General features: G+C 37.8%; 2 protein-coding genes across 4 annotated transcripts in view; both read right to left on the bottom strand.

Moving 5' to 3' along the window:
* Positions 1 to 5,397, bottom strand: part of GTSE1 (G2 and S-phase expressed 1) — a 33,198-nt gene extending 27,801 nt beyond the window's left edge. Inside the window, exon 1 of the mRNA XM_026083458.1 lies at positions 5,347 to 5,397. The gene's annotated coding sequence lies outside the window, so the exon portion shown is untranslated. The remainder of the gene's footprint in view (positions 1 to 5,346) is intronic.
* A 230-nt stretch (positions 5,398 to 5,627) lies between these two features.
* Positions 5,628 to 10,635, bottom strand: part of TPRKB (TP53RK binding protein) — a 5,573-nt gene continuing 565 nt past the window's right edge. The window contains exons 1-5 of one of the 3 annotated variants that reach the window (XM_026083464.1): positions 10,560 to 10,623; positions 10,205 to 10,400; positions 9,340 to 9,462; positions 6,952 to 7,128; positions 5,628 to 6,100 (exon numbers count right to left, since the gene is read on the bottom strand). In XM_026083464.1, the coding sequence (XP_025939249.1) occupies positions 6,014 to 6,100; positions 6,952 to 7,128; positions 9,340 to 9,462; positions 10,205 to 10,348 (531 nt within the window). In that variant the 5' untranslated portion in view covers positions 10,349 to 10,400; positions 10,560 to 10,623 and the 3' untranslated portion in view covers positions 5,628 to 6,013. Of the gene's footprint in view, positions 6,101 to 6,951; positions 7,129 to 9,339; positions 9,463 to 10,204; positions 10,630 to 10,635 lie in introns of those variants that run through there. The other 2 variants (XM_026083463.1, XM_026083462.1) reach the window with 2 other exon arrangements.

The following is a 10,635-nucleotide window of genomic DNA, read 5'->3' as shown; positions in this document are numbered from 1 at the left end:
AAGAGGGTCCTCCATAGCCACATCCCATGCGCACTTCCCTGGCTGCCTTCACCTGCTGGAGGCGTCCTGACTTGAGCTGTCTTTTGCCAACTACCCTGGCACTATAACTCTCCCCTTCCCCCATCTTTCCTAGTTTAAAGCCCTCCTTACCAGGTTGGCCAACCTGTTGGCAAAGAAAGACACACGTGCCCCGCTTAGTGAGGCAGATCCCATCTCTCCCCAGCAGCTGTCGATCTTCAAACAGGGTCCCATGGTCATAGAAACAAAAACCCTGTTGCCAACATCATCAGCACAGTCAGCTGTTAACTTGGAAAATCCATCTACTCCTCCTCTCATCCATCCCCCTCACTGGCAGGATTGAGGAGAAAATGACCTGGGCTTCCAGACCCTTGACCACCATCCCCAGAGCTCTGAAATCCTGTTTGATGGTTTCCAATTTGCCCTTGGTATCATTAGTGCCCACATGGAAGAGCAGCAGAGGGTAAGAGTCCAACACATGGACAAGCCTTGGCAGTCTTTCCATGACATCTCGTATTTGAGCCCCTGGCAAGCAACAAACCTCTCTAGATAAGAGATCAGATTGGCAGATAGGTGCCTCCGCCCCCTGCGGCAGGGAGTCACCCACAACAATCACTTGCCGCTTTTCCGGGTGTTCCCGCAAGGCACAGGGTGTGTTGTCCCAGTTGCTTCCCTTGAAGTCATGCCCAGCTCCTCCTCATCCTAGAGGGCACTAAACCTGTTCCCTATTTGCAGGTCTTCAGGAGGAGTAGGAGCTTTTCTCCTCCTACGAGAAACGACCAGTTTCCAGCCTTCTTCTACAGTGTTATGTACCATTTCACACAGCACAGAGCCCTCCAGCAACTCCACTGCTGTGGGGGGTTGGGACTCCTGGAGCTGTATGGTCTCCGAGAATACCCTGTCTATCTCCTGCTCATCCTCTCAGATGCTACGCAGCCTACTGACTTCCTCCCATAACTCCCTTACCTGACGACATAACTTATCAACAGCAGCACACCTTCTGCAGGAGAGCTGACTGTCAGATATTGACTTGCTACAGATTTCTCTCATGGCAACTGATTCTATATACTAAAAATGGCAGAAATTTCAAGCAAATCCTTTTCTATGCTTTGGACATTTATTATGACATTCTTCTGGATTCTCTTTACTAAAATAGTCTCATGCTACAACTTCTCCTCAGTTTGTTCACATATAGAATCTTTCTTCTCTACCCAACTGCTTATCTACAAAAGTCAGAGAAGCCAACTTATTTTCAAGACCTTTCCTCTACTGTCAAACGTAGCTAAAACTGGCCAGTGTGATCAAAACAATGAAACATTTTCACATACAGACAGATTGCCTAGCTTTTGTTTTCATGAGAATCCACACTAAACACAGGGCACACAAAAACATATTAGTATCACTTACTACAAATGCCGGACACCTCTGTATAGTTTAAAAAAACAAAACATTCTGTTAAATAATAATAATTTTCCAGTCTGATGTCTGCTCATGCACATCTCTATCAAACCTGTTTACTTTGGGCAAAATTTGGCTAAGATCAACAGGAATTTTGTTAGAGTAAGAGCAGGCAACCATCATAAAGTTGCTCTGCAAAATCTTTATATTGCCAGGAATCACAAGGCACGTACCTTGGAAAGCCTGGAAAAGCTGCAGGAATACTTCAGAGATGGGAATGACAAAGTCTTCTCAGGCGACTCAGCACCCCATTCCACAAAATCATCAAAAGATGGAGAATCTATTCCTTCACTTGGCAGTTTATTCCAATTACTGGACATTACTACTGGCAAAAAACACCTGTCAGAGGAGACTGCCTTTTTCATACTGTAAAAGGCCAATGTTCCATATAAATATTTAGTGTTTATGCTGCTGTTGTATTAATTTTAATAGTTAAAAAAAAAGAGAAAATTGATACAAATTACTTTTACTGGGAAGTTTCTTTTTCTAACAGGACAGTAGACACAAGGAAAGAAAACCACTAGTAGCAACGCGGTATTTTGAAAATGCAAATTTCCCAACAATAAAGGATATCTGACTGTTAATAAACTTTGCTATCCAAAGGTTTCTGCAAGAAGCCTTTTACAATCTTCAACTGCAATTGTAACACACATAGGTTGTATGAACTATAGGCTGACAGCCAGCTACAAAGCCATCTTATTAATAAGGACACTATCCTCAAAGAGGATGTGCTATCTGGTTGCTCACTTTTCCCCCCACTGACTAGTCATGGTTTTCAGCAAAGAAGTGCAGTCCCACTCTGCAGCTAGAGCAGTGCTAGATGCAACTGTAAAAGTGCTGTGACAGCCGTGTGTGCTCTCCTGGCCTCTAGAGCAACCCCTCTAGACCACAGTTCCCCTGTGCCAGCTCTGCCAATTCAGCACATTAACATGGCAGAAAGCTACCTGCTTCTTTTTTGGATTTGTATCCTGTCAGTTGAACTGACTAGTCCAATACATGCTAGAGCAAATACATGGAAAACTGCAGGAAAATGAGTCAAAGGGGAAACCAGACTACTGCCTTTCAGCAAGAGCAAGCTCTTAGACTGTCTTAGATGCATCATCAAATAATATCTTAAGCTATGAAGTGTAAAACATCTTTTTCTCCTTAATCTTTTGCCTTGGTGGAAAGTAGGGGTGGTTGACTAAATGAAACAGTTAAACTCTAGGTCCAAACTTACTAATTCCTAATGTATTCAGAAAGTCAAACATAATTGTACAGGCCATTTGTACAGCCAAACGTAATTGCACAATCATTACAGATTGTGTAAACACAGTCTATATTTATTATCAGTTTTTGTAAATAATTGGCTTAATTTAGTTAGAGAACACAATTAGGACTAAGGGAAAAACAATGGTCTTGCAGGACAACGGCATAGTCTCTCACTGTCAACAGACCCAAATTGTGTGCCTGACTGAATAATATTAGGAAGGCTACAGATCTCAAAATCGCTTCCAGTAAATCCATCCATGAAAATCTCTTTCAGATCTCACAGTAAATCACAGTTTCATAATTTAGCTCAGAACACATGACAACTGTAATAAACAATTTACTGTTTTTACACTCGTGAAATCCACTGTCAAAAACTAGAAACTCAGAGCCAAAGTTTGGAAAGTATTTATCAGTTGTTATGCAGTGATCTTTTTATTAATATTGCTTGTATACTAACCAGACTAGACCGATGCTTTGCACATGTTCAGAAAAGGCTGTGGTTTAAACATACCTGTCTGCTGTTATTTTAAACTATCAAGAACAATGTCAGCAGTTCATCCAGCAAATCTGATGATACACTCCATGTACCAACTGAACTGTCAGAGAATAAAAACACGTCTTTAATTTTCCACGATAATTCTCCCATGCTGACGTTATGAATGTTCTATTTCAAAAGACTCAAGCCCTTCCAAACTCCATCTTTTAATAGTGCCTTGCATTTCCCTTTTTAGAAAGGGCAACACAGCCTGTAAAACCATCTTTAAATCAAGAAATGGGCACAGCCCCTTCTCTTGAATCTTTTCTTTTGATAAACTTTGTCTTTCCCTTGGTACTTAGGTCTTAATGAAAAGTATCTGTTATATCCTAGAAGAAAAGGGCTACAAGGGACCTCAAGGAATCCCCTAGATTCAGGAAGTGTCAACGACATCCTAACTATTTCTCACTAGTCTCACTGGTCTAACCAGTCCTTAAAGATCTAGTGGTACAGAAATTCAGAAGTATTTGAATCCAGATCTCACAATAATGCTTCTACCACAAGGCTATACGGAAGTTCATATGAGAAGACAACTCAGTCCCATTATACATTAACCAGTAAAAAAAATTCTGACTTGAACTTGAATCTCCCTGCCTATGGCAAGTGTCTCAATTCCTTGGTTAGACAATTTGTATCTCTAGACATCAACAAACGTTTAGTTAACTATGCTAATCAGAGCTGATCCAGCATAGAAGATGCAGGACAACACAGTCAGTGAATCTTACAGGGGCTAGAAAATCCCAGCAATTCAAAGGTGTAAGAAAACCAAGTCCAGACAGTTAGCCACAAAAACTTCTGTACCTAGGGATTTTACTGATAGAAACTTAGATGCCTACAAAATTAAAAAGTTTCAAGGCTGGATTTAAGAGATGCAAATTTTTGACTTCAAAACCCAAATCCTTTCGTAGTTATAAACCATTTCTCAAGTAACTATGTGTTGACAGTTCTGCATTAAGGCTATGATCTGCAAGAAAAAAAGCCTAAGTATTTCCAAAGAACGTAATGAGCCTAATTATTTCAAGGTATCATTTCAACCTTTGAAAAACTTCTTCTTTAAATATGGACTGGAGAGTCCAATACTATGACTTTATTTTTTTAAAAAAACATGGCTTTAATTTAAGAAATGATTTACTACAATACTTACTTATTTTTCCTCTGTCATGTAATCTGAACTACTGGAGATCAGCAAAGAGCCTGTCTTTAACACACCTTCAAGACGATATTTTGCCATTGATTTGGTTGGTAAGAAAAGGATGGTACAGTAGTACCATCTGTACTACTGTATTTTAAGTGAGGGAAGAAAAACTAACCACAATTAAAATACAAAACAGGGCCAGGGATTTCCATATTAAATACAGAAACACAGACAATATCATATCTGTATGTCAGTTTGCTGGTTCATTTACTGTAGTGGCTAACATTCAACTCTAACTCAGACTTCTCTGCCCCACAAACTATACTTACTTTTCCCAAACGTTAGGTGCAAGAATCTGGGACACTCTTTCAGTTATCTTGTAAGTACACAAGTCCTAATGCTTCAGAGAATGGCAAGAAAAAATGCAGACAACTACAGTTTTATACATGGCATTTCCCAGAAAAACAATACAGCATGATAACAAGCAGTATGGATTTCTGCCTAATTGGGACAGTAATTTTGATGAAACGGGATGCCTATATGTGATTAAATGATACTGACACCAGACTTTTGGACCTGGTGACTATTGGAAATCAATATTCTTTTTTCTTTCTCTTTGATGTTCTTTCCTAACACTGGTTCAGCAAAGCAAAATTAGTTTAATGATCCTTTCAGCATGTTATTTAAGCTATATCCACAACTTAAAGTGAGTAAATCCATGATGCAGATTTTTCTGTAAATTCCGCACTTGAAACAGAGCCCTAGGAAGTCAGCATCACCATGCTTAATTCTCAGTGTTACAAAGTAAAAATACCTCTCATTATTCTTTAACCCCCAACACTAGGTAACATGAAGCAGTACACCAGTAGCTCAGCAGTACACAGTACACTGTATGAGATGATATCAAACTGTTAGGTGCTAATACCACCACAGCATCATCCATACTGACCTTATTTGTCACACCACACTCCTCTCCAAGGCCTGGCCCAGCACCGCACTGCACCACAGGGTCCCGTCATGCCTCTCGCCTTCCTTTTCCCAAAGGGTGGGCAGCGTTTCTATTCCATTAGTAGAAAGAGGGAGATACTGCAGACGCATTGTAAAAATTTCCTTTTTCTAGTCCAGGAGCAATACTTAGCGCTATTGAGACAATATTTCCTGGCAGTACTGTTAAACATCAAAATGATATGATCCCTCAGGGGTGCCAAAACAAAACAAGTCACAGTAGGGTTAATAAAAATAATTTACAATGTTTGAATCCTATCTGTGGATGACAAAATGCTTAATGAAAGAGAAAAGTAAGTACAGATTTTCAAGCCTTCTTTTTATGCTCAACTCAAGGTACTGGGAAAAGTGATTTTTTCTCATGTTAAAAAAGAAAATAAACAGAAATAGTAACGGACAATTTTGCTTAGTACAGCAGAATTGCTCTCTGTGCTTAGAATACAGCTTAGATTACTCCCATACCCAAGATAGTTCTTTATAGTTAAAGCTCAGATGTCACCACACTACTCAGTACTACATCGATTTCTCTGAAATACAGAATGAATTGCCATGAAATGTTTTTGCAGCTTAAAAAGCCCTGTTTTTCTTAAAAAAAAAAAATTTGCACATTTTCATAAAACATCTTTTGTTGACATTCTGCAAATAATGCCATCCAACAAGGTGCCGATTTTTTCTTCCTGTGGAGTTAGTTTGTACATCTGCAGAAAAAAAGAACAAGAAAAACATAAAGGCTGTATAAGGAAGAAAAAAAAAAAATCACATTCATTTTAAAAATATATACATTAAAAAAAAAAAAAAGATTCCCCCCACCCCCTCCAATTTTTTACGTTAGAAATGTATGTCTTGTCTTGCAGGCCAGATTAACAACTAGAAACCAGGCAATTTTGGAAACTGCACAGCCAAGGGAAAGCTAAGAAACTGCTAGAGAACAGTACTTTTAGCTCCACATGTTGTATGCTGTGATTTATCCAATTTTGCTCATATCTCTCCCATTATTACTTTGATTGACATAATCAAGATGGTTTAAGCTACTACAATTTTATCACATGTGACGTGCATACTTCAAGATACCTTCCTAGCTTACGGTAATGTGTTAGAGTGCACATGCCCTAACACAGTCCCTAGCAGCTAATCAATAAATTATTTTTATTTTAGCTGCCCGTGCTGGGACTATTTATGTACTTAAGATTATGAAACTGTGCAGAACTGAAACTTTATTTTTAATTAAATAGCTATTTATTTGGGAAAACAAGAAATGGAAGTGATAGAACAGTGGGGAGAAATCTGGAATTCATTTCTGTGTTCTAAATTTCTGATGACGCTAAGAATTTGATGACTCAAAATTTGGTGTGGTAGAGAACGACTACTAGAAATTTTTTTCCCGGAGTAAAAACAGTACAAGAAACAAATAATCAAGTTTCACTTGTAACAAGTCTCCAGTCATGTTAAAGAAATACAAACTAAATGAGTTATGTCAGTTGAGATTTAATCAGACAATTAAATAAAATATCCCTTTCCTCAACCACAATTATCTCTTTTGGTTACATACCTTTTTAACTTTTGCAGTGTCTGTTAGTTGGGGGAGTTCATCTAGAGAAACCTGCTGGCCTTCTACTTGAGATGCTACATCTTCCAGATTAACAGTTTTTTCTCTGTCTACAACCAGAACAATGAGTACTGCTGTGTCACTGTCTGAAATACCAAATTTTTTCAATGCATCTGAAATCTAAGGAAAGAAGAAAAATAACAAAATTTAACTAGTCATTTTTTTACTACATGTAAGCCACATTTTAAGTTACTGGGTCAAATAAACATGAAGTATAAACTGACAAGTTCTACATTAATAAAATTCTGATGAACTATAAGAGATAATTTACTTCTTACACTACCTTGTATTAGTAGTTTGGAGGTTTTATTCCACTTGGATCAAAACAGCTGCTAAGAAATTTTAGGGTTTTTTTTCCCCTTGGCAAGACTGTATGATCTTAAATCACCAGAAAACTAAAATAACTACTGTGTGACCACAACCACTACATTGGTTAGGTCAAGTCTCTTCCCGCATCTGAAGCTTTGTTTTTGCTATTTTTTGTTTTTAAACACAGTAATGGTAAAAAAAACAAAACAAAACTATATACAGAAATGGTACACCCTAACACCTACCAGACAGTTCTTAATTTTGCTAGTGTATCTGCTGCCAAGTGTGTCCATGGCTAAAGATCAAATTGATCCATTGATGCAGAAATTTGAGGATTAAAAAATCATGGATAAATAAAGGCTAAAAATATTTACAGAAGAATATCTTAAAAAAAAAAAAAAAAAGCCTCTGTCTCTCTAATTGTATTTTTATTCCTCTTCATAAATCTAGGGGCAGTAAATGTTTCTCTTCAAAGAAAATGTCTCAGAGATATTCCCAAATACTCACTTTAACCAAGGAGACTAGCTTTCTTCCATAATCTAGTACAAGAAAGAGGCTTCTTCACATAATGAAACTGAGCAAAATCTTAGCAGTAAGTGCTCTGAACTGCCCTTTGTAAGAGCATATCTCTGACCACTGATTTTACAGGAAACCAAGGGATATAAACCTCTGTAAGCTAAAATTAGATTTTATGAAAGTCTTGTCATCAACACATTCAGGGCATGAATTTTCATTAGCTATTACAGGGTTTTAGTTTGAGGAACGACTTGAGAAGCTCAGACTCTGCAGTTTCCTTGAGTCTCACAAATCCACTAGTTATCTGACTTCCTAGGTATTTTGGAAGTGTCAGATAAATGGGAGTCTGAGTAAGTGTTAAAATTCTAATTATGCTTGAACATGGCATGAACAACAAATGTAAGCTGGATCCTTATACAAAATGGTCCATAGGTTAAAAAATAAGCTAAGGCTCACCTTTATGGTCTCCCATTTTTAACAGTGCAAACAGACTATTTGGCGGTGAGGGATAGTAGCAAGGAAAACCAGAAACATTTATGATCATTTATGCACAGTACACTCTGAACAGCTAAACATCTGCCACATTACATTAAGCTGTGTGTCACTGGAGAGAGTTATTTTTGAATCTCCATTCAGTCTTCTAACCCTTCTAAGACTCACTGATCCCAAATTAATATTAGTTATGGTGTCAGTCTTTTTTTCCCCAAAGAAGTTGCCACATTTGCTCAATAACATGGAAAAAATGAGAACAGAACTGTATGAAACTGATTTCCCTACAGCTTATATAGATTAATTTTTCATTGGCGTTCTACAATTTTATTTCTGAAAACACTTACTGGGTGCTTTCTATAGTGCTCTAAAACTGTACATTAAAGGAGAAATACTAAAATCTTATTTGACATATTTTGTATTATTGGCAGATGTTAATATCTATTTGCATGATTGTTATGGGTAATTTCTGAAGTATTAATAAAATCCTAATTTATTTTAATATATTATATTTAATATCAGAATAAGAGTATTCTTATTCAATATTGCTACTAAGATTTAATTTCATTCAGTGACTAACATTTACGGCAATGTTGTCAAATCAATAGGGGTTTTTTTTGTTATACCAGTTGTGAGAGGATTTGGAGGTAGCCTAACATTTTTACCTTTTTAAAAGAAAATTTTAAAAGAATTTTAAAAGAAAATATTACAAGCTTTTACACTTAAAAAGAAAAAAAAAAAAACTAAAACCAAACAACCTAGAACTGGTCAAGGAGGATTACTCTGAAATTGTCAAGGATGAAAAAGAAGAACAGAATCTGTATGTGAATTCTGTCTACGTGACAGTAGGACTATGGAAATATGACTATTCTGGTTACTTCAGAGGAGCTTCCAGTACATCACATAATGATGTTCTAAGGTCAGGCAAATTGTTCAGTGAATGCTTATATTTAGTTTGGCTGCATGGATCTCAGAAAGCTTCTATGGCAAAACCAGGAATTTTTCTGTAAATCTTACATTATTGTTTGGTGAAAGGTTAAAAATAATTTCTGCATAGAGAGTTCTGGTCTTCATTTTACCAATCTTCTGTAGATGAACTGCCTTGTTGGCTGCCACAAGAATTTGAAAAGGGTCTACAATCTGTAGGATACAACAGAAGAAGATAAACAGAAATTTAACATAATATTTTGAACACTGAAAAAACCTCAACTACTCAACTTTGTTAGCCCAAGTCTGCCATCATTACAGTCAGCAATACACTATCCAGCAACTCATTTCAGCAGTTCTTGCTCTTCCAAAGTCAATGGGATTATTTACTGAATGAGATAATGCTTGATATAAAAATAAAGATTACACTCACAGCCAGGTTATTGGAATATTTTGAAAGAAGTATCACATTAATAAATCCTCTGTCAGTAAATTGCCAGATTAGATTTTTTTTCTTCCCTAACAACGGCTTTGCTAATTCAAGGAAAAAAAAATTCAGAAACTAGTTATGGGTTTAGATAAGAACAAAGACTCCTAACACTAGTTTCTAACAGAGCATTAAACAATTAGTGATACATTTTACAGATGGAAGTAGATTTAAATAGCTCCACATGGTAGGAATGCTAAGGGAATCAAGGAGGAGATGGATGTCTTTGGCCAGTTTTGCCTAGGCTCTACCTTCTACACAGAGGGGCCCTTATACTCGTATAACATCACAACTAAATCGAAGTTGCATTTACACAGTGAAAGCTAAGTATACATAGTAGCTTACATGATAGGGATTAGGAACACAGGTCGCTTTTCTTCAGTTCTTCGGGAGAAGGAACTTCGTACAGCCTTCAAAACCATAATGTATGTATAAAGTATAAACAGGACAATGGGGGCATTTGCTTACCATTGCAGGATTTATTAATGCTCCATCAATAGAGCCTTCCATCGCTTTTCTTCGGAGAGCAGCAGCATTTTTCACATCGTTAAACAGGAGGAGAGTCACGCTACGGTCGGGAAACAGCTCCAGCTGGTGCGTTAAATGCGGCATCTTGTCACGAAGGGGCAAATCCGCCCGGAACAACAGGCAGCAGCGACCGGCCCTGGGGTGATCGCAGAAACAGTTACTGCACACGAGCCATGCCCGTTCCGCCTCACATAAAGCAGACTTTTAATAGCGTCTGACCACTCCTATGTGCTCAGGGAAGATTTTCAGCACTGCTTAGAGGTAAATAAGGGAGTTTAATAACTGCCATATTTACTGCTTAGAAGTAGATAAGGGAGATAAGTTGAGCGAGCAGATGGTCAAGCAGGGCCCCCCCCGCAGCGCCCGCGGCC

This window comes from Apteryx rowi, unplaced genomic scaffold, assembly GCF_003343035.1.
Source record: "Apteryx rowi isolate R43461 unplaced genomic scaffold, aptRow1 scaffold_600, whole genome shotgun sequence".
NCBI lineage: Eukaryota > Metazoa > Chordata > Aves > Apterygiformes > Apterygidae > Apteryx > Apteryx rowi.
Note: the sequence above shows the minus strand (reverse complement) of the source record. Positions and strands in the feature narration are given on the sequence as shown.